This window comes from Hyperolius riggenbachi, chromosome 7 (genome assembly GCF_040937935.1).
Source record: "Hyperolius riggenbachi isolate aHypRig1 chromosome 7, aHypRig1.pri, whole genome shotgun sequence".
In the NCBI taxonomy this organism is placed as follows: domain Eukaryota; kingdom Metazoa; phylum Chordata; class Amphibia; order Anura; family Hyperoliidae; genus Hyperolius; species Hyperolius riggenbachi.
This window is the reverse complement of record NC_090652.1, coordinates 153,968,888-153,993,072: the sequence shown is the minus strand read 5'-3', so window position 1 is coordinate 153,993,072 and position 24,185 is coordinate 153,968,888. Positions and strand designations below refer to the sequence as shown.

The 24,185-nt window shown below is 39.9% G+C and overlaps 1 protein-coding gene across 4 annotated transcripts in view; it reads right to left on the bottom strand.

Annotated features, from left to right (window-relative positions):
• Positions 1-24,185, bottom strand: part of LOC137524653 (myosin-11) — a 162,134-nt gene that overhangs the window by 34,336 nt on the left and 103,613 nt on the right. For all 4 annotated transcript variants that reach the window (XM_068244767.1, XM_068244768.1, XM_068244769.1 and 1 more), the window contains 16 exons: positions 24,000-24,173; positions 22,856-22,970; positions 16,627-16,820; positions 15,515-15,636; positions 15,291-15,360; positions 12,679-12,839; positions 10,928-11,036; positions 10,574-10,705; positions 10,183-10,389; positions 7,342-7,479; positions 7,052-7,175; positions 4,478-4,649; positions 3,745-3,957; positions 634-778; positions 334-540; positions 100-204 (listed from right to left, as the gene is read on the bottom strand). In XM_068244767.1, the coding sequence (XP_068100868.1) occupies positions 100-204; positions 334-540; positions 634-778; positions 3,745-3,957; positions 4,478-4,649; positions 7,052-7,175; positions 7,342-7,479; positions 10,183-10,389; positions 10,574-10,705; positions 10,928-11,036; positions 12,679-12,839; positions 15,291-15,360; positions 15,515-15,636; positions 16,627-16,820; positions 22,856-22,970; positions 24,000-24,173 (2,388 nt within the window). The remainder of the gene's footprint in view (positions 1-99; positions 205-333; positions 541-633; positions 779-3,744; positions 3,958-4,477; positions 4,650-7,051; positions 7,176-7,341; positions 7,480-10,182; positions 10,390-10,573; positions 10,706-10,927; positions 11,037-12,678; positions 12,840-15,290; positions 15,361-15,514; positions 15,637-16,626; positions 16,821-22,855; positions 22,971-23,999; positions 24,174-24,185) is intronic.

The following is a 24,185-nucleotide window of genomic DNA, read 5'->3' as shown; positions in this document are numbered from 1 at the left end:
CTGGTCCAGGCACGCTAAAGCAGTCGCAACCTCTGCATTACCTATTGCTACACCACTAGCCGCCACATGTAAATGAATGTACACTATAAAACGGCTTGCCTGTGAATCCTGGAGCTGAGACTGTAAACTGGCAACATCTTTAGAGAGTTTAATTCCTTTGGTCTCTGCTTCACTTAGTAGTACAGTGACACTTTCCAGTTCCACCTATGGATTAAAGACAACATATTATTGAAATTACTCCATTAGTAACAGTATTTGGCAATAACAGTTTACAAAGTAGAAGCTCTTATGGTGAATATGGGGAAAGGTCACACTATTAATCAGGAATCTCACCTGTACTCTGTGGCATTTTTCTGTCAGCTCATTCCTTGCCCTTTCACCCTCAACATACTTAGACTGCAGCTCCTGCAACTGGCCTTCAAGCTTTTTCTTCTTGTGCTCCACATCTTGCTTGGCTGTGTTCAGGGTCCTGATTTCTATTGTTAGATCAGAATTGTCTTTCTCCAAACTCTGCTTGGCTTTTTCCAAGGTGACTCTAACCTGTGTTAAAAAATAAATAAATAAATAGTTAACCAAGAAAATACTTTATTAAAGAATGTCGTTTTCTTGATACAGAAATGAAGACCCTCTCACCCTTTTCACTTGCTCCAGTTGCTCTGTTAGCTCTTCAACCGCTTGTGTGTGCTTCTGCCTCATCTCCTGCACCTGGGCTTCATGTGTTCTTGTCTCCTCATCCAATGCCCTCTTTAGCACAGTAACTTCTTGTTCTCTCTTTGCTCTGTAGTGGATACCGTACATTATCAGCAATGTATTATGACATCTTAGTATAATTCAAGCAAACAGCAGGGCCAAATTTACTAAACGGCGCATGTGAGGATGTCGAACTCCAGGCCTCAACCTCTGAAGTCCTAACACATTTTTGGCACAGTTCAAATTAATTGATGGGACTAAATCAGGAAAGGTGTGGTTCATCTAGTAGATTTCAACACCCGTGGTTTAATGAATTGTGTCTTTGTTGCCTATAGGCTCTATAGATGTAAAACAGACAACAGCTGTCAGCAATCTACTGTTGTCAATCATTCAAATGTAAGACTAATTCTACTTGGTTGTTAAGTGTTAATGAATATCACAGATCTGTTGTCGAATAATCACTGTGAGTACTATATTGTAATACAGTGTAAAAACAGACTTTCTACAACCAGTTTTCACCTGTTCTTATTGAGCCAACCATAAACAAGTTGACAATCCATTAATCCAGAAAGGGGTCAAAATCATTTTAAGAGATGAATGAGGGAGCAGCAGTGCAGCGCAACACTCAGTTTAAACCATATTCCAACAAAAATCTAAATGACAGCACCACCAGCTCACTATGCAAAGCTACGTAGTTGTCCATCCTATGCTGCTCCCACCCACACCCAATCTTGATGAAGATTTAAAAAAAAATTGATATTGATCATCCGTGACCATGATTTTAATTGATCCTGGCTTGATTTGATGATTTTTTGAACTTAAATGTCTAATTGTTTAAAAACATCTACAGGGGGGAAGCACACAAGGTAGTCATACGAGGTACATTGATCCAAATAGCATCGAAACACAAAAAGAAAAAGGAGAGATTACAAAAGATCACTAGATTAGATTGTGAGCTCCTTTGAGGGACAGTTAGTGACAAGATATATATATATATATATATATATATATATATATATATATATATATATATATATATATATATATATATATATATATATATATATATATATATATATATATATATACACTGTACAGTGCTGCGTATTATGTCGGCGCTATATAAATACTAAATAATAATAATAAATAATAATAATAAGCTAGAACAAGACTATATATATAAACAAAATTGCTTCCTCAATAATCCCAATCTAGATACCAAGAGTGAGCTTTTAACAGCTGAAACAGCACTCAATCTATGCATGACTGAGTTAGCTAAGAAATAAATCTCCTATTGCAGATTAAAATTCTATCTCAAAAATAATAAGCCTAATACTCTTTTGGCTAGATGCCTTAGACTGCCCGACCCATCCTTTAAATCCATTTCACTACAAATAGGACATAAACAATTCACTGTAAATCCCCTTAAAATTGTTGATATTTTCCAGAGATCCTCTATATACCCTACTAGGATGTCCATACCCTAACTTATCCTTTTCCCAAAATGAGCTTGTTAGATACATCTTTACAGCTACTAAAATTAAAATTGCGGCAGCCTGGAATACCCAATTCCTATCTTTTGACTCTATTAAAAATAGACTTGGATACATTCTCTTTTTTGAGAAACTAAGAGCACGGTTAAATAACATGGGTAAATTCCATAAAATCTGGGATCCTATAATTTCATATCTCCTAGATCCGGAGCAAGACACGATGGTACGCACTTGCTGAGACTTTTGGTTCGATCTTGAGCCCTTTAGGCCTCCAACATAAGTACTGATAGGCAGTATACTCCTCGTCCCTACACATATTCCCCCCACCCCCTCCTTCCCTTCCCTTCTTCCTTCTCTACTTCTGATTTCTTCCTCTTTACTTTCTCTTCGTCCATTTGATTAAATCCAATTGACATACGGATGCAGCAACCTGTTCCATAAGCCCTTTACTTTAACTAAACAAACTAACCCAAATCCCTCTCTCTCCCCTTGACCCATTATGTTAAAGGTTATCTCTTAGTTTTAGATCCTAAAACTATACAAGATATATGTCACGGCTGACCTCGCTGGAGGTCTGGTCACATTTGCACTTGTTAGAAGGTTTGATAAGAGTGGTCTCCATCCAACCATATTTGGTTTAGCGATAGGATGGAGGACTTCCTCTATGGAGTTATGTATATGTGGATGTCTCTCACTACCCTTTCTTCCCCTCCCCCCCCCTCCCCCATTCATCCTTACATCCTTGCAAATTATCTAGTTAGTTTGTTATGTTAACAGCTAGTAAACACCTACCTCTCCTGTTGCATTAATGTATCATATGATTGCATGTTCTCTGTTGGTCATGAACAACATGTACTTTATTATCAACTTTGTAGGTGAAGTTTGCTGTTCAATCTTGTTACTGTACCTGTACTTTCATATGATGTGTATCCTGGTATAAGTTGTTCATTCCATTTTTTAAAAATGTTATAAAAATGATTGAAAATAAAAACATCTACAGATGTATGGCTAGCTTTTGTTTAAAGTAACAGCTTTGAAACCTGGTTTTCAAGCAGTTACTGTGAGTTATAGCATTGTCCTCATTGCTTCATCAAAGGCTTTAATGTGATACACTAATTCATTTATTTCTTAATTATACCATGGCTGTATCATTTTTCCCAACTTATTTTTTCCAATTTACTTTAGGAACCTTAAAGTAATGAACACATATCTGATTTATGGTGCGGTACCAGATATCAGCTTTGGTTTTATTTAAGCATCTGTTTTAATGCTAGTTTGTTATTGTACAGAGACCCCCAAAGTCAGGGAAAGTCACAGAACCAGAAACAGAATAGAAGTAATACATTATACAGTAATCCAGGATCCCAGTGATAAATTGTGGTACCGCATTTGTGGTAATACACTACAGTTCCTGTATCCTGTTGCTACAGAACCACTATGAGCAATGTAATTCTGCACTGCAGCAATCTAGCATTGAAGATATTTCATAATTAAGATTTGTATCAGTACAGCAAGACTGTTGTATGTGCTTTTATTAGCTTGCATTGCGCAAGCCACTTACCGCAGCTCTTGTTGTGTAGCTGTGCTGTCAAGTGTGTCCTCCAGCTCTGTCTTCAGGGCTTCCAACTCTTCTCCCAGATCTCTCTTCTGCTTCTCTGCCTTGTTTCTGGCTGCTCTTTCTGACTCCAAGTCCTCCTGAAGGTCAGAAATATGCGTCTCCAACTCACGGATCTTCTTCAATGCATTATTCTTATGTGCGGTTTCCTCTTCCAGTCTGCAATAGATATAAAATAATTATAACATTTCAACAGTGTACTCCAGATTTAGCAACAATGCAATGCAACCATTGCAAGCCAGGCCATTTTTGTATTGCTGACTATTAGTGTTGGTGTTTGAATTTGGCATATTAAATTCGGAACCCCGTAACACTCCTGAACTCCACACTTCAACACAAATTCAGCAACGAACAAGTGGTCAGGGTCAGGGGTAGTTGTGTGACCCAGCACTTACTTGTGTGACCCAGCGCTTTTCACGTGACTGCAATACTTTCTCTTTCCAGCTTTGAAAGAAGAGAGCATCAGAATCACGTGAAACGTATCATGAAGTGCACGTAAGTGAACTCTCCCTGACCCTGTCCACTTGTTCAGTGCTGAAGTGTGGTGTTGAGTATTTGAGTGTTATGAATTCGATATGCAAAATACAAACAGCAACACTACTGTTGTGTGTGGGTAGTATAATCTGTAAGCCTCTCAGAATTTAATGACTTCCCCCTGCAAAATATCAGTGAGTGTCACCTGGCGAGAGCAGCCTGTAACTCTTCTTCTTTCTTTGCCAGCTGCTGTTTGAGTTCAGCAATCTGTGCCTGTAGCTCTGCAATTTGTTCATGGAGATCACTGGACTCCCCTTCCAGCTTTCTCTTCGTCTTCTCCAATTCCTGTCTGCTTTTCTCTTCCTTCTTCAGACGCACTACAGGGAAAGCACAAAATGTGGAGTCATTCAGGAACAGAATAAGCAGCAGAGTCTCATAGTACCACCCTTATCTAGGTTCTGTGGAACAGACCTTTAGCTTGGCAAGGCACAGTTCCTGGGGAAAAGGAGGAGGCAATGCAGAATTATGTGCTTTGATTTTATAAAAAGGTGGCCTTTGAGACCACAGAAAGGTATTCCAGCATTAACCATGTCTGGGTTTAGAGTTATGGAAAACAAAAGTTTGCTTTCTTAAAACAGAAAAAATTTGCAATAATTCAGGTTGGGGTGAGCTCCAGGGTGTCTCCCAGTGCATCACTATTGAATATATGCAAATTAACCATTGTTGCCCTTAGAAGCTAAACACACCTCCGCAGTGTGTTTAGCTTCTAAGGGCAACAATGGATAATTTGCACATATTCAGCAGTGATGCACTGGGAGACATCTCGGAGCTCACTCCAACCTGAATTATCGCAAATTCTTTCTGTTTTAAGAAAGCAAACTTTTGTTTTCCATAGCATTTTAGTAAGTGGGCTTTTAGGACCATTGTAGCCCCTTACACACTCCAATGAGTTCTGGGTGACCTTGATGGTTAGTCTGTACCTCTGGGTTTAGAGTGAAAGCCTGGCGCAAATGGTAGGCATACCAGAGGTTTGTTGAACATATAGACAGTTGCCAGAGTACTGAAGCCAGTAAGTGCTATCAAAGAGTTATGAAAATTGTTACATGATGGGGAGCAAGAAGCAATGTCTGCTCCTGGTCTCTCTCAGGTAACCCAGTAGCAATAATCTGAGTAAATTAAACCCTAATTACTTTCACCCTAGAAAAGTTAGGTCACCAAAGAAGGACAGGTGCCCATAAGCCAACTGACGGTTGCCTAATCCAACTGTAAATAATCCATCTAGACAGTTGTCATCTGCATGTAGTGTCAGTATCTGTACCATGCTGTGGCTGAAATAAGAATTATAAATGAAAGATTCCTTACTTTCTGTCACTTACTTACCGCAGTCCATCATTTAAAGTAGCCAAACAATTTTGCTTATAATGTATAACGTTGTAAAACTCAAAAAAAAAAAAATTAGGCCTCCACCATTAATTATAAGATGGTAAAATACAACAGATGAATTAAAAGCTGGGTGCACAAAGGAACAAATTCAGGGGCTTTTTTATAAATATGCACAAAAGGACCAACCTTTATGGCAGCTCAATAACATTAAAGTTGTAATCTTATAAGTGTAATTTTTTTAAATATAGATTTAACCCTTTAATACAAAATAAAACTATGGGATTTCAGGAAAGACCTTTCTAGGATTAGGACTAGTAATTCAGTTTTTATATTTTTAGTTTATGTATGCTTCAGGTTTTCTTTAAGGCTTTGTCCAGACAGTCTTTGCTAATTCCCACTAAGCACCATTTTCACATAACTAAGGAATATCTTGCAAGCACCTTCATTAAGATTTTTCATGTCAGTAGATGGTGAAGTTCAGATACGTGTGTATATGTGGTGTTTGTGAGTCAGATTTCCATTTTGAAAATATTGGCTGTAATCATTTGTGGATAATTTGTGGGCTCAGATGGTACAACTGAAGTGAATTGGAGCACCCTCCAGCTGCCTAAGGGCCTATTTCCACGGCTATTTTACGCACGTAAATTCGCATGCGGAATTGCAGCCTTTTGAAATCAATAGACTGCATCCAAAATCACGTGCAGCCAAAAAATAACAGTTTGTCCGCAGGCTGGATCTGAATTCCTATATCCATACATGGCATGGCTATAGGGATTTGGCTACACGGGACATGGCACCCAGTGGAAATAGGCCCTGAAGGTGCCCACTATTACAATCTTTTTGTGTCCTTTCTTACCAAATCTATGCAGTAGGAGGGTACTTTAGGCATTCCCTCACATTACATAGAAATGGTACAATTGGACAAAAGAAGATTGTATCATTAGAGGGCACCTTAACAAGCACTGACTATGACAGTGATTGTTTTATGGGCGCCAGAAGAGCATTTTCTTGACACTCCAGAAAGAACGTTATGCAGGTAATTCAAAGACTAAAATGATATGAACAATGAAATGAGGTTTAATGCTAGCACTGCATGCTGAGAAAATGATAAAGGTATGTAACTGGTGCTTTGGTATCGGCAGTCATGCAGTGCTAATCACATTTCTGAATAAAGGGGACATGGAACCTGTGGGTTTCAGCGAAAATGAAAATCCTAACTTATGATCAGCCCCAAAGATAAGTAGGTTTGCTATCACTTTAATTAAACCGCTATTTTTAGGCTGGAACTATAGTCCTTAGTAGTGCTAAGCAGCAGCAAAACTTTATTCATACAGAAAAAAACATTTTTTCCATCTATCTAGAATGCTAGTATCTTATGTGAGACTTTTATTCATACCCTCCAGCTCTGAGATCATAGATTCATGTTTGTTCTTTAATTTGGTGAGGTTTTTTGCCTTCTCTTCTTCCTCTGCCAGATTTGAGGTTAGATCATTCACTCTCTCTTCAAGCACCTTTCTTTCCTGATGTAAAAAAATTAAATTGTGTTTTGATTTTTTTTTTTTTTTTAATCATCGCCAAATGATTGCCCTTGCTTATTTATCAACATTTCAAAAATATTGGATTATACTTGTTGTCATGGCAACCAAGCATGTTTCATTCTCCCAGTGGAGTAGGACACATACATACCTTCGATAATTTGTTGTTCTGATCATCCATTAATAAAACATCATCTTCCAGTTTCTTGATCTTGGCTTCTGCAGTCACTTTCTCAAGTTGCAGCTTCTGTCTGGCTGCTTCCTCTTCTTCCAGCTGCTCCTCCAGGTCCTGGAATAAGAGACATGAAATCATGGTTCCAATCTTGAAACAATCTCTTATCTCTGCTTGCTTACCAAGGAGCAAAATTCATGTAAGTAGGTCCCAAGCAGCATCTTGAAGCCACTGAGTACTTTCTCCAGTGCAGCATTACATTTAACAGGACACCAGGTTTGTCTGTTAAGAATAACAACTTTAAAGGTGGCCTTAAGTTAAAGGGATATGGTGGCTGGCATATTTCTTTCCTTTTAAACAATACCAGTTCCCTGGCAGTCCTGTTGATCTCTTTGGCTGTAGAAGTGTCTGAATCACAAACCTGAAACATGCAACTATTCAGGACAAACTTGGGAGAGAGCACCGATTTGCATGCTTGTTCAGGGTCTATGACTTAAAATGTTAGAGGCAGAGAATCAGCAGGACAGACACACAATTTGAAAATATACACTCTTTGAAGCTAGACATGCTCATCAGCAACTAAGGCCAATAAAAATTGGAAAAATAAAAAAAAAGAATGTTGCCAATAGCAACCAAATAGATAACCTATATGCACACCTTTTAATAATTGTTGCTCAAAAAGATCATTCCAGGAACATTCTGAAAAATGTATTGCTTTCTATTCTATGAAGGGTGGAGGGGGAGCAAAAACAATAGGCACCCTGTTATGGAGGCTACAATAAAAGAACAATAGACGTTAGCTGTTAGTGATCCTACATGACAGATCATTGACAACATTGTAAGGTAGCCATCAGGGCTGAGCCAAGGCAGAGGTGAGAGAGGCTCCAGCCTCAGGGCGCAGTGTAGGAGGGGGGTGCACATCTCACTCAGCTATCATTCCCCTATTGTGTTTGAAGCAGAAAGAAATAAGGAAAGGGGATACATGGCAGTGATTGCAAGCCATATAACTAGAGATTAAGGGGTTGGGTGCCCTGGGGCACCTCTTACTCTAATAGCAATCAGTGTGTGACAGCTGGGGTGGGAGGGATGGAGGGGCACACTTTGGTGTCTCAGCCTTGGGTGCTGGAGGACCTTGCCTCGGCTCTGGTAGCCATACATCAGACGACTTGGCAGCCCATCGACCATTCGATTCGATTATCATAACCGGATTAAAATCGGTGCCAAGTGCATGCCCGACCGACAATGCAACCAATTTTGGGCCGAAATTGGCCGGATTAGTGGATCGCACATGCTGCAAGATGTAGGGCCGACTTGCTCAATAGTGTTTGTGGCTGTAATGGTGAGCGATATCGGGACAAGCGTTGAACGCAACGAAAAACCCAGTGCTGTCCCACTTAATGTTTAGTGTTCCACCAGTGCACATTACCTGTCTATGTCCGCTGCTTGTTTTCCTCTGGCTCTGGGCTTCCTCCATTCTCCATACACACGTGGTTGGCTAGTAAAGGCGCATGTGTGATGTCAGATAAACGCCCACATTACTAGGCAACCACGTGGTGCGCATGTATGGAGAACGGAGGAAGCCTTGAACCAGCAGAGGACAAGTGTTGGCACGGACAGGTAATGTATAGCTTGCACTGAGCACCAGGGGGAACATTAAATATTAGAGGGATAGTGTCGGGCCAGTGAGGTGGTGGAAGCGGCGTCACAAGGCAAATTACTGATCAATTTTAGCATAAAATTTATTGGGAATCGGCCTGTGGTGTATGGGCAGCAAACATCTCTCTAATCAGATTCAATTAGAGAGAGATTTGACTCTTGGTCGAATCTGCCAATCATCGCTAGATGTATGGCTACCTGTAGGGGACAATTGAACTCACAGATATCTAAACAATCTTTCTGTGAATGACTGCTTTGGCCAAAAATAGCTTTACCACCATGGCCTACTAATGGGCTATATCCTGATTGGCATGGAGTGCTGAGAACTGCTCCATCCAAAGACTATTCATGAAAGACATCCAAAACACCCAGAAAAGTTCCCAGAAATCATCATGACATCTGAGTTTATGTATGATGTAAATTAACTAGAATTACCCTGCATTCCTGTCAGTATCACCAACAGTCAATAGTCAAGTGTTATGGAGGGCCAAAGGCTGAAACAAGTGGTTGACGCCACTCCTAATATACTGTAGAGTCATTTAGTATAAGTTGGCACCTCCTTGGTCAAATGTTACAACTTTATTATGATGAGTAAGAATGCCAAAATCTTGCAGACTTCCAAAAGAGTGTTTCTAACCAGTCAAGACCAAGTACGTGCAGGGGTGAACTCACCCCATCCATGCTCTGACCTATTGGAACACTCTTTTGGCAGCCCACCAGATTTTGTCCAGACCATCACGCCTTGATAAAGAGATCCTATGAGGTCTGAAAACGTTGGCATTCTTACTCATCACAATAGTTTTTTTTAAATTTAACCAAGGCTTATACTAAATGAATATGTTATGATTCACACTACAAACATGAAATTTAGTAGCTGAGTAGTTTATAAATGGCCTACATCTCCTTTTTGAATTTTTGGGGAGTTCCTAACTAGAGATGGTCAATTAGTTGCAAATAACTATAGCTTACATGCAAATTGCATGCAGCTTGAAATTGGGCCAATTAAATGAATGTCCTGCCTCTTTTAATCTCATTGACCATATCTATTGCTGACAAACAAAGTGGATGTAATAACTAACTGGATTTTTTATAATGTATTATTTATTTATTTGAGCATGTGGTTTGTTTTAAAGAGGATGGAAACTTAAGAGGTTTTTTCAATACCTGCATCTGCTGTAGCATTTTCTTCTTCTCTGCCTGGAGCTGCTGACCACGTTCCTCTTCTTCTTCTATCCTGGCTTCCATCTCATGAAGAATCTCCTCCAGTTCTTGCTTCTTAGCTTGCAGCCGTATCCTCATTTCTTCTGCTTCAGCAAACAGCTCTGTCTCTGCTTGAAGCTGCTCTTGGAGGAGATTCTTCTCTTCTGTCAGCTGTCATGAAAATAGAGAATAACAGCTATGAACTTGAAAATGATCATGTAGCTTTTCATGTTTGTGATCAGGACTTGGCCATTTACAGTATCTTGGTAGGCCAACAACATGGCGGGGCAAGCACAGTGATCCAGCTAGCAAAACATTGGATCGGACTAATCAAGTATCTCTTCAATATCTGTACCTGAATATGTTTCATCTGTATCTCCTTCAATTCAAGCTCTGTTCTGTGGTATCTCTCTGTGACTGTTTTCAGTTCATCATCTTTGGCTTGCATTTCTTCTTCTTGTCGGGTTACTTGCAGGAGAGGCTTGACCTAAACAGGAAATGGGAATATACATAAGAAAAAAGAAACTCAAATGCCCAAACATTAAATATTTAGCACAGCTTAACTGTACAATGGTACTCACCCTGCTTCCAAGGCAAGGGCAATGCAAAGAGTTCAATAAAAAAAAGCTGAATAATTTCATAACTAACAACGATAAATGAACATGTACTGGTAAGGGTTACAAAATGTCACTTAACATTTCACACTCACCTTAGTGAACAGTCTCCACCACTGCCAGTTTCTCAACTTCAGATAAGCGGCACAGTTTCTCTGAATGACTCTCATGGCGGTCAGCTGCTGCTGCCTCTTTGCAAAGGCTCTGCAGATGCAAGAAATGATGACAATGCATGAAACTCAAATGGCTATGATTTGTAGGACTTGTTATTTAGCATTACAGGTTAAGATGGGGACTTTCCATTTAAAAATGTATGGAACCTCTGTTTATCCTAGTGGTGTTTAGTGCTGCTGGCAAGACTGACATTGATTTACTATGCATCAGGAAGAAGGAACTGTGGAGATTGGAACCGGAAATCAATACTTTCCATGCTAAGAACTGGGTCAGTTCTTCTTGATGAGTCAGTCTAAACTAAGATGATCTTGGCAGTATCAACATATTTCCCTCTAGGAATCTACTGCCCTGAACTGCTAGGATTGCTCATCACCAGGAGGGAAAAGCGGAAAATAATCTTAAATCTCCACTACCCCATTAAGTGTTAAGCCTTGTTCACAAATAGAAATCACTAGCAACTGATCAATTAGCTGGCAGCAGATTAACTAACAGCTTCCAGCTAACTGACTTGTGGTTAATGGTTGATATTTGCTGCAGCCGATTCCACTTCCTCGGTCAATGGAGGTCTGTATATGAGGAAGATTCCTTATTCCTATTCATCATCTATTGCTTCCACAAAGGTGTGTAGGGGTGTATGTGAGAATGGTAGTAATGTTGGAATGGGGAACGTGTGCATCCAGAAGGGCTGCTTTATAACTATAGAGTATCATTTTACAGTGCTATTTAATCCAACTACAGGTAGTTAACACCAATCGCTCTTCTGAAGTTGTCTTTGGGTTGGATTAAATGGCTGCAAAACTAAAGGCTATGGGTGCAATATAAACCAGGAGGTTTTTTTGCAGCTGCACTATAAAAGAACTGCACATTTTTCAACTGGGTACAAAGTGTAATGCTGGGATGGGATACTGTCAGCAAGTAGACTACTTTTTTGTATTCTGCAGAGACCTGTTAAAGACCTGAAGTTTGGCCTTGAACATGCCTCTTTTAGGTTTTGGAGATGAATTGATAGGGATGATGTCATTACATCACCCTTTCCACAAACACAGTGGAAAGGCACTTTGAAGTGAACCTGTAAGGAAAAAGTGCCCCTGGGGCTACTTACTTCAGGAGGGGAAAGCCTCTGGATCCTAAAGAGGCTTCCCCCATCCTCCATAACAGGGCAGATCCAGCGCTGGAACACTTGATGGTCTCCTCGTCGGGGGCTTGTACTGCACCTGTGCAGTAGAGTGAACCCAATCAGTCCCAAGCCGAAGCCCGAGCTGAGAGACGCTAGTGTGCATATGCACACTGGCCACATGTTGTTGTAGGTTTTTTTTTTTTGGGGGGGGGGGGCTGCCAGTACTGTATTCCCGATGAGAAGAGAACAGGGGAAGCCTCATTGAGAGGCTTCCCCATGCCGAGGTGGGTACGCCCCAGGGGCTCTTTTTTTCTTATAGGTTTTCATTAACATAGATGTACTGCATGCATCATGTGAGGCTGATATTTACAGGTTTTTTTTTTAAAGAAATTAAGGTAAGTACTGTTTTATCTGTAGGTTTTGTGTCCAAATGGGAATTTATGTATAATATTTTTTTAAACCTGCAATCCCGGAGCCCACCTTTGAGTTGAACTTCCTGTATAAGAAATACAGATACTAACTGAAGAGTAGAATCACTGTTTGAAAGCCACTTACTTCCTGGCAAGGTAACCACGACCTTGAGCTTGGAATGCAATAATGATATCTGTGATCTTCAAGTCTCTTTCTTCTTCCAAGTGGGCGAGCACACCTGTCCTGAAGAAGATCTTACTTTGGCCAATTCTGTATAGATTCGGGTCAAGCTCTAATGCTTTGATCTTAAAGAAAAAAATACTTGTGTCAGCTTCCACTATATACACATGCCCCCATAATATATTAATTATCAGTTTGGCAAAATAGGCCACAGCATGTTTGATAGCTTTCCTTCTCCTTCAGTCACTCACACTGGGAAGAGATATGATTTCTCCATACATTACTGACCACAGAGAAGGAGTAGGAGTGCAAACAGACATGGCCTGGCTATAGTTAGATATATTGTAAGAGGTACTAGAGAACTTCCAACAAACACAGTAGTTCCAGAAAATAATTCACAACCAATGACTGCAGTATCTTTACTGTGGGCTACGGCTAGCCTGCCTTCATTCATGGAAACAATGGATTGGTTTACAACTGTTCTAGAACGCTGAAGGCATACCTATTATACAGCCGCCAGGAGATTTGGGTGCAGAGAAAAGCTGATAAATGGCTCACCCTGCTCCTGCACAGCTCCTGCTCTTGGTGGCGTTAGTTACTATACCCTCTCTAGGCCGCCATGGATAGTGGGGGAAAGATGTAATTCAGGTTCCAGCTATTGCTGCTGGCCGAATAACAGTGTTTTTGTAGTAATTACTTACTGAGCGACGCTATAGCCATAATTCCTATTACAACTATGGTGGCGCCGGCTGCGCCCAAATCTCCTGTGCTGTTTTTACAGTGCTCCTGCTAAAGAACATAAATTATATCTCAAAGGTCCCGATCCATAACTCTTTCTCCTAAGTTTTCTCCTAGGTGTTATTTGCACTTTATAAATAAAATGCATTTTAAAGTGACTCTGTAACAAAAATTACAAAGTTTTTTCTACCATCCTACAAGTTCCTAAAGCTATTCTAATCTGTTCTGGCTCACTGCAGCACTTTGTACTATCACGGTCTCTGTAATAAATCAATGTATCTTTCCCCTGTCAGACTTGTCGGCCTGTGTCTGGAAGGCTGCCAACTCTTCCGTGCTGGTCTGTTCCTCTATGCACACTCCAGTGTGTGTTTTATTTACATAAGCCAGCAGCTTCTCTGCTATCTTATCAGTGATAGAAGAGAGCTGGATAAAAATCCTCCTCTGTTAGGCTGTGAAAGTAGCTGGCTGACACATACTGAGGAATTACAAACACAGGCAGAGCTGTCTGCAGGAAGCCTGTAATGTTCAGTGCATGAGAGAAGAAGGGGACAGAAGGTAAACACACAAATGATCTTTTGAGTTTCAAAAGGAAAGCTGTATACAGCCTGCTTGTGTATGGATGTATTTTCTATGTGTGGACATACTGTACATCAACCTACTTCCTGTTTTGGTGGCCATTTTGTTTGTTTATAAACAAACTTTTTAAAACTGTTTTTGACTACTTTTAATGCGGCGGGGAGCGGCGAAATTGTGACAGAGGGGAATAGGAGATGTTCCCTAGCACACTGGTATGTTTACTTTTGTGCGATTTTAACAATACAGATTCTCTTTAAGCCACCAGCAACCAAGAAAATACTCAGAATAATGAAAAACAGGTTGAGATATTTTATATTATTGACTTATTTAATAAGGCAAAGCGGGCAAGGGCAATTTGCAGGAACACACAGAAACATAGCAAAAGTAGTTAATGCAAACCTGAAGCGAAAATAAACATATGAGATAATGAATTATATGTGTTATGCGGCTAAGAAATAGAACATAAGTAGCAAAGAAAATTGTCTTATATTGTTTTCCAGCACAGGAAGCGTTAAAAAATCCTTCAGCTATCTATGCAAAAGAGCTTCTCTGAGCTATTCGACCGACTGGCTTGAAGACAGTCCTGTTTTCTGAAGCACTTAAACAATCAAGAAACAGTGAAAGACAGGAAAGTTCAAAGGGTCATTAGCTCTGCTCTGTTTTATAGTTTAAAATACAGAGTGTGGTTTGTAAACTGCAAATATGACAGAATGATGCAATACCAATACATAAATAGTAACATAGTTATTTGGGTTGAAAAAATACATACGTCCATCAAGTTCAATATTATAAAAAAAAAAAAAACAATATAACTGAAAATAAAAATAAGAGACTCATTTCTTTACTACTAATGTTCTATTCCTTATTCGTACTATACATACAATTCAAATATATCATACTTTTTTTTCCCGCTTCAGCTTTGCTTTAAACAGAAAATGAAAAATTATCTCCTGGGAGAAAAAGTGAATTGGATTGAGCCGAAAGTGTCTGATTAGCCATGCTGTCCTAGCCAATTAGAAACTTTAGAATTAGAGACTTGAAGGCCAACCCCAAGGGTAACCACACAGTTTATAATTATCTGATGACACCTGTCTTTCAAGTCTCTTTAGTTGCTGGCAACAGGATCAGAGACCTTTTTGGTAATTTTAAAAGGTCTATGGTAATTTCTGAATGGTTAATTTGTCTTCACCTGGGTCAAATTTCTATAACATATTAGAAATATAACAAAATTCTACATCAGCAGCACCTGAATTCATACATACCATGAGTACAGAGGCCTGTTTGCCATCCATAAAGCCTTTCGGGATAGAACCAGCAGCAAGGATTTCATATCTGCCATGAAAAAAAAAAATATATATATATTCTTAGGTGTTCTTCTGTAGTAGCTTTTTTTTATTTTTACATAAAAAACGTGTTGCTTTCTTTCCATTTTCATTGCTAAGTTATTGGTTGTACCTGTGAAAAAGACAAATAAAAAAGTTTTTACCTTTGACGGAACTCCTGGAAGACAATTCTGTTGGGGAATCCTTGACGACAAATTCTGATTCCTTCTAAGACACCATTGCACCTCAATTGTTCCAACACAAGATAGGCATCAAGTTTTCCAGACTAATAAAAACAATAAATACATTTCAAATTGTGCCACTAAAAGCACTGTGCAATTTTCATATCAACATTTTAAATGTCCCCTGAGTACATTTATTTCCAAACTTTAAATAAAATTTGTAAGCAACAAAATTCTGGAGGCAAAAACTGCATAAAAACTGAAGCTAGATTGTCAGTACAATCCTCTTCATATAGCTTTAACAAATTTGGAAACATTCAGAAGGAAATGAGGGGAGGGTTGGTTCAGTTTACATTTTATAAACAAAAGTCGTGAAGTAGTTAACACAGATAAAATGTAAAATAAAATTATTTTAAAGCATCTATATTCATGTAGTATTGCTGACGTATTTGTATAAATAAATATGTGGTGTAAGCTAAACACCCCTAGGTACCCCCTCTTGTATCAACCAGTTAGCCCACATTAATTACTTGAAGTGACCTTGTAGTTGATCACTTTAGCCTAAATCTAAACAATTCAAGGTCGGTCGGCACACCAATTCAAGTTCCCAAGCACATTTATTGAATGCACAGCATGTGCTTGGGAACTTGAATTGGTGTGCCGACCGACCTTGAATTGTTTGTACTGAACTGATGTTGCTTCTACATCAAGGTTGAGCACCCAACTATTCACGGCAAGGTGTGCCAATCCTAAATCTGTTACCGTTTAGCCTAAATCTAGTGGTAAGAGTACCTACTACACAGTTTTAATACCTTAGCAGCAGTAGTTGTGTCGTTAAAAGTACAGGGACAGTGAATCCTACTACAAAAACTCAACTACCAAGCTCTGAATTTGACTGCTACATGGCCTCTGCCTGTCAGTCAATGACTGGGAGGGGCTTGGGATGGGGCCAGATGCTTTACCACCAATTAGGACCAATTAGGTCTTATGCCACCATCTAAAGGATTGTTTTGTGCATCTTCATCTACTGTGGGAGCTAAATCATATTAAAATCTATTTTAATGATGTTTAAAACAAGTAGGACAATAATTTACCCTCTTCTCGTGATTTGGAATGATACAACGGACAAAGTTGGGGTTTGTGTTCCTCAATGTTGTCATCAGCTTGGTTAACTGCTCCTTGTACAGCTGGCCCACAGTACGGAACATGCCTTTCTTTGTCTTGGAAGCACTTGGTAGGGAACTTTCTGTCATTTTTGCCATCTGGTCCAATCCCACAATACGATCAACTAACATGACAAAAGTAAAGCACTGTTAGGTCCTGAATATGAAATATTGGTTAAGCAATATAATATTGTACACATATACAAAGTCTATCTGGAAGCTTATTCTACTTAGTCCTCCAAACCCACGATGTCCCCACTTCAGTGCAGTGAGAGAGCTATAATTAGGTTTATTTTTCTGTATTTAACTTCTTCATTGTATATTATTATCATTATTATTTAGTATTTATATAGCGCCAACATCTCCTGCAGCGCTGTACAGAGTATATATAGTCTTGTCACTAACTGTCCCTCCAAGGAGCTCACAATCTAGTCCCTACCATAGTCATATGCCTATATTGTGTAGTGTATGTGTTGTAGTCTAGGGCCAATTTAACGGAAAGCCAATTAACTTATCTGTATGTTTTTGGAGTGTGGGAGGAAACCGGAGTGCTCGGAGGAAACCCACACAGACACAGGGAGAACATACAAACTCCTTGCATATGTTGACCTGGCTGGTATTCAAACTGGGGACCCAGTGCTGCAAGGCAAGAGCGCTAACCACTACGCCGCCGTGCTGCCCCATTGTATAGTAATATATATGTTTTTAAAAAAGTTAAGGTGCCAAAAATGTTCACAGATTTTATTTACTGCACATACCAAGAGCAAAAAGATTAGCTACCTCTGGATTTATCGCAATCTAGCTTTTCCTTTAGCATTTTCCCAGTAGACTTTCTGGGATCCAATGATAAAGTATATATGGATAAAACCGTAAGGCTCATTTTAAAATAAACACATGAGGTAACTTCAAATGAACATTACATAGTTACCTTGCCCTCAGTTCCTCTCAGACGCTCACCATTTTCTTCTGACAACGATCCCTTCCAGTTCTGACAACATTTTGTCAGAACTGAAATATATCAGTTGCTGTCAGTTATAGATGAGTGGACAACAGATATGCCCGGTAATGTCTATGTTTCCCTATGGCTCAAGGGGGCGATGTTACAGTTTAAAAGTGTGCTGACCAGGAAGCTGTTATGGGTAATGGCCATTTTCAAAATGGAGGACAGAGAATTCCCTTGATCACAGTGGACAACCAGGATGCAGGAAAGGAAAAAGAGATTGAGCAGTAGACTACATGGGAGGTAAGTATGACTTGTGTATGTTTATTTTGACTTTTAATTTTCAGTTCAGGTTTTCTTTAAAGAGACTCCGTAACAAAAATTTCATCCGGTTTTCTTCCATCCTACAAGTTCCAAAATCTATTCTAATGTGCTCTGGCTTACTGCAGCACGTTCTACTATCACCATCTCTGTAATAAATCAACTTATCTCTCTCCTGTCAGACTTGTCGCCTGTGTCTGGAAGGCTGCCAAGTTCTTCAGTGTTGTGGTTCTGTGATGCATCTCCCCCCTCCAGGCCCCTCTCTGCACACTGCCTGTGTGTTATTTAGATTAGTGCAGCTTCTCTCTGCTCTATTATCTTTTACAAGCTGGATAAATCCTCCTCTGAGCTGGCTGGGCTTTCACATACTGACGAATTACATACAGGCAGAGCTGTCTGCACTCTGCAGGAAGACACAGCCTGACACTTCAGTGGAAGATAGCTGCAGGGGGAAAGAAACACACAAATGATCTCTTGAGATTAAAAAGGAAGGCTGTATACAGCCTGCTTGTGTATGGATGTATTTTCTATGTGTGGACATACTGTACATCAACCTACTTCCTGTTTTGGTGGCCATTTTGTTTGTTTATAAACAAACTTTTTAAAACTGTTTTTAACCACTTTTAATGCGGCGGGGAGCAGCGAAATTGTGACAGAGGGTAACAGGAGATGTCCCCTAACGCACTAGTATGTTTACTTTTGTGCGATTTTAACAATACAGATTCTCTTTAACCCATTCAGGTTCCGTCGTTTTCACGTGAGAAATGTTCACCTCCCATTCATTAGCCTATAACTTTATCACTACTTATCACAATGCACTGATCTATATCTTGTTTTTTCCGCCACCAATTAGGCTTTCTTTGGGGGGTACATTTTGCTAAGAGCCACTTTACTGTAAATGCATTTTAACAGGAAGAATAAGAAAAAAATGGAAAAATTCATTATTTCTCAGTTTTTAGCCATTATAGTTTTAAAATAATACATGCCTCCATAATTAAAACTCACATATTGTATTTGCCCATATGTCCCGGTTATTACACCGTTAAAATTATGTCCCTATCACAATGTATGGTGACAATATTTTATTTGGAAATAAAGGTGCATTTTTTCCATTTTGCATCTATCACTATTTACAAGTTTAAAATAAAAAAAAATATAGAAATATTTCATCTTTACATTGATATTTAAAAAGTTTAGACCCTTAGGTAAATATTTACATGTTTTTTTTTTTTTATTGTAATGTTTTTTTTCATAGTAAACATTTTATTTGGGTAGTTTTGGGAGGGTGGGAGGTAAACAATAGATTTATAATGTAAATGTGTGTTAATTTGTATTTTTTTTTTCTTACAGGTGTAGTATTACTTTTTGGCCACAAGATGGCGGCCATGAGTTTGTTTACATGACGTCACTGTAAGCGTAACACACGCTTAGAGTGACTCAACGGAGAGGGAACGGCCAGAAAAGGCGCAGCTTCCGAGAGAAGCTGTCGCTTTTTCAGCGGGGGAGAGGAATCAATGATCGGGCACCATAGCCCGATACATTGATTCCCTGGCTACCGAATCCACGGCCGGGAGTGCGCGTGCACGCGCGCGATCGGCCGCGGGAGCGCGCGTGGTTCCTGGACGTAGAAACTACGTCCAGGAACCAAAATAGGTTAAGGCACGTGTGGTGTGCAGCCAAGAGGCTGAAGTGCTCAAAAACCATGCAGTTCAGTCATTCATGGAATAAAGGGCCTAAGGGTTTCACATGTATAAAATCATCATTGCCCAATACTGTACTCACTATCCTGTTTAACCTCTCCCTATCCACTGGCACCTTCCCCTCAGACTTCAAGCAGGCCACTGTACTACCCCTGCTCAAGAAACCATCCCTCGATCCCTCACTACCCTACAACTACCGCCCTATGTCCCTCCTCCCCTTTGCCTCAAAACTTCTTGAACTTCTGGTTCATAAACGCCTAACCCAGTACCTCAATGCCAACTTTCTGCTAGACCCACTGCAATCTGGATTTCGGCCTGCCAACTCAACAGACACCGCTCTCATCAAAGTGGTCAATGACCTCGCCTCAGCTAAAGCTGAAGGCAAATAATCCATTCTCCTCCTCCTTGACCTTTCAGCAGCTTTTGACACAGTGGACCATCCCCTACTCCTCCAATCCCTCCAGTCCATGGGCATTCATGACCTCACCCTGACCTGGCTCTCATCCTACCTCTCCAACCGCTCCTTCACGACCTTCTTTAATGAGTCCTCATCCATCTCCAACCACCTCTTGGTGGGAGTCCCCCAAGGCTCAGTCCTTGGACCCCTACTGTTCTCCCTATACACATCCTCTATTGGCAAGGTTATCTCCTCCATGGGTTTTAACTATCATCTGTATACAGATGACACCTAGATGTATCTTCACACCCCTGACCTATCCACCAATGTAGGGGACAAGGTCTCCTCCTGCCTATCAGCCATCTCCTCCTGGATGTCCGCTAGGTTCCTGAAACGAAATCTAGACAAAATGGAATTTATGATCTTGCCATCCCGGCCATCCCTAAACCTCCCAGATGAGCATGTCAGTGTTAACTACACTACCATTCGCCCTACCTCTCAAGCCCGCTGTCTGGGTGTCACCTAGGACTCCGCACTCTTCTTCACTCCTAACATCCAAAACCTCACAAAGTTCTGCAACTTCCACCTCCATAACATCTGCAAGATCCGCCCTTTCCTGACCTCTGCCACCACCAAACTCCTCATCCATGCCCTCATAATTTCCCGCCTTGACTACTGCAATGGTCTCCCTATGACCCGAATTGCCCTGCTGCAGTCCATCAAGAATGCGGTAGAAAGAATAATCCACTCCTCCCATCACTCCACCATGGCAGCTCCCCTCTGTGAATCCCTCCACTGGCTTCCTATTCAGTCCAGAATCAGATTCAAGATACTGTGTCTGTCCTACAAGTCTGTCCACAACACTTGTCCAACCTACATTTCTGATCTTACTCAGAGGTACACACCTAGCTGCTCATTCCGCTCCTCCAATGAACTTCACCTGACCGGCCCTCGCATCACCCAGTCCCATGCATGCCTCCAGGATGTCTCAAGAGCTGCTCCAACACTAAGGAACTTCCTACCTCCATCCATTAGGGCAACATCTTCCTACCTCCTTCAACATCTTCAAGAAAGCCCTCAAAACTCACCTTTCCACTCTGGCCTACCACCCCTCACTGGTGCTCTAAACCCGCAGCTGAACTCTGGTCCCCTACCTTTCGCGTCCCTACCTCTCCCTCTAGAGTGTAAGCCTTCGGCAGGGTCCTCCTCCTTGTGTGCCCTACCTGATTATGCACCTCCAATACTATGCACCCATGCTATGCATTTGAGTGAACGCAACTTGTCTAATCCCCATGCTCCCATCCACTGACTGACTAAGCATTAACTTGTACTTATACTGTGCTGTGTGATCTGTTTTTTCTTGTACCTTATGCCCCTCCACGCACCCTTTGCCCTGCCAACAAGATGAATCTGGTTATTCCCAGGATACACTTAACATTTGGTGCTCGGGCGTTTTCCTATGCAGCCCCTACTCTATGGAACTCACTTTCACAATCAGTACAAGAGGCTCCTTCTCTGGACAGCTTTAAAAAAAGGCTAAAAACTCACCTCTTTTCCTGAGCCTTTGAGACTGCATAATGCAGGGTCACAGCGCTTTGAGTCCCCAGGGAGAAAAGCGCTGTAAAAATATTATTGTTATTGTATACCTGTATTGTCTTATTGTTGTATGTCTCCCCTAAATATTGTCAGTAACTTTAACTAATGTTAAGCGCTGCGTAATATGTTGGCGCTTTAAAAATACAATAATTAAATAAATTTACCTTTTCTGAAAACCAACCATCTCTTAATTTTATTTTTAGCTCATGTTTTCTTTAAAGAGACCTTGAAATCACAAATGGCATGATGAGATAAACGTGTGTGCCTAACCTACTAGCCAGTGTTCCCTATTTATTTTTGTAATTGAATGGGTAATGAACTAGTGCTTTATCTCTGCTGGTAGAGAGACAGGACTGCAGTGGCATCTCTCCCAAAAAAACTAAATAGAGGCAATGATGAAACTTCTTCTTTGTTTCTGTGTAAACACTGCAGGTTAGTTATGACATGTTCAATAGGTCATCATTTCTCTGTGTGAGAGTTGAATAAACAGCAGCTATGTCAATGTGAGGTTAAATCTGATTCAAACTTGAACCCTTAAAACAAAATTAAGACAATGTGACTCCAGGAAAGATCTACCGTATTTAGAATACAGTAAATGCTACAGCTATAACTATTTATCTCAAATGTATTTTAACTTCAGGTTTGCTTTAAGTATTCAGCCTGAGGGCTTTGATGCACACAATGGTCCTTATTTAATTTACTTTTTTTTAAGTTTCCTCCTAGGTGATTTTTTCCCACCTTATCAATAAGACGCCTTTTAATCCACCAGTGAGCAAGAAAATATTTTGAATAATTTTGTCAGTATTTTTTCACCTACTTGACAGTACTTTTTCAACTGGAGAGTGCAGATATATTATTTTAAATAGTAGATGAAAAAATATCTCCTAGGACAAAGCAAATTGAATAAGGGTGAGTGTATTACCTATATCTGTGATGGCTAATCTTGGCACTCCAGCTGTGACAAAACTAAAAATACCATCATGCCTCTACCTCCCGGAGTAATGCTTAGAGCTGTCAGAGTATTGCAAAGCCTCATGGGACTTGTAGTTCCACCACAGCTGGAGTAACAAGGTTGGCCATCACTGACCTATATTCTGTATGGCAGGAGAACATGCTGCTATACACTTCTGCAAATAAACATCATGAACTGGCCTCTGGTATGGTGTTAGATATTAATAATTACTATCAAAACAATGACTTTCATACCGTCTTTCCACAGGTCTGCAACAAATTTGTCAACTGACTGGTTCAGTAGTGAAGTTACATTGTCATTTAGAGGGTCCATGTTTTTGGTCAGCCAAGAAGTGGCATCATAGTCCACCTACAAGAATTAAAAAGACCTTTTAGTTTCATTATAGTAAATAACCATAACTGTATACATTATGATCTATAGCAGAGGTGGCAACACTTTTTTTTGCTTGTGAGCTACTTTGAAGAATTAGCAAGTCAAAATCATCTACCAATGTACAATTTTACATCTATATAAATATATACACTTGTATATACAGATAGGAAAATGTAGTGGGGTCGGGATCTATCAAGTCCTTCGCAATCTACCTAATGGGCACCCCTGATCTATAGTATAAAACAATAACAGTTACGGTATATATATAAGTAAGATGTAGCCATGTTAGTGTAATTGTTGCAATGAAAATGAGTACTGTAAAAAGAAACTCTTTGTTATTGTACTAACAATAACTATTAGAGGATTTTCTCTCACGTCACATTGACTTTGTCAGATCAAATCAAATAGGAATCTATTCTAAACTGCAAAGTATGGACACTAAAATATAATTAATGTGAGAATGACATAATAACTAAGAGATTAGCGGACTGATTCAGTTACCGGGAACTTCTTTCTTACAGGAGATATTTTCTCATCCAACTACACAATAATTTTTCCGCACATAGCAAGTTAAAAGTAGTCAAAAGTAGTTAAGGGGAGTTATATCAAAATTAGGTAAATTTGTGACCACCTATCTTGGAGTACTCATTGGTTTCCTGAAGGCTGAAAACATACTATATTGATGAGGTGTGAAAATATCTCCTGTGAGAAAACTCAGAAGAAAAGCTAGTTAAATGAGAGCCTAGTAGTGTAAGTAAAGTAAGGCTTAAAGGACACACCCAAATGATAACCCTCTCAGCACACCAGATATCTGACTCAATACCGAACTGCATATTCTCATATTCAGTAGTAAAACTAACTCATTGTATTTTGTTGTTCATATGTCGTAATATGTACTTCAGTTTTTGTACACCAAGACACATAAACACATATATACCTTCCAACACACACTTCAACATAAGAAATAGTTACTTTACCTAGACTCAAAATAATGCCACAACATACCTTTCCTGCATAGTGAAGAAGGGAGAAAATGGTTTTATCCTTGAGCTGTTTTGGTCTCTGAAACTTAATGTGATTTCCTTGTTCCTGCATGAGTTTTTCCACAAATGAGACATCAGTGGCTTTAGGGAACCAACACTCTTCATCCAGGAGTGCCAAGACACCAGGTGGATTGTTCTGTAAACAGAA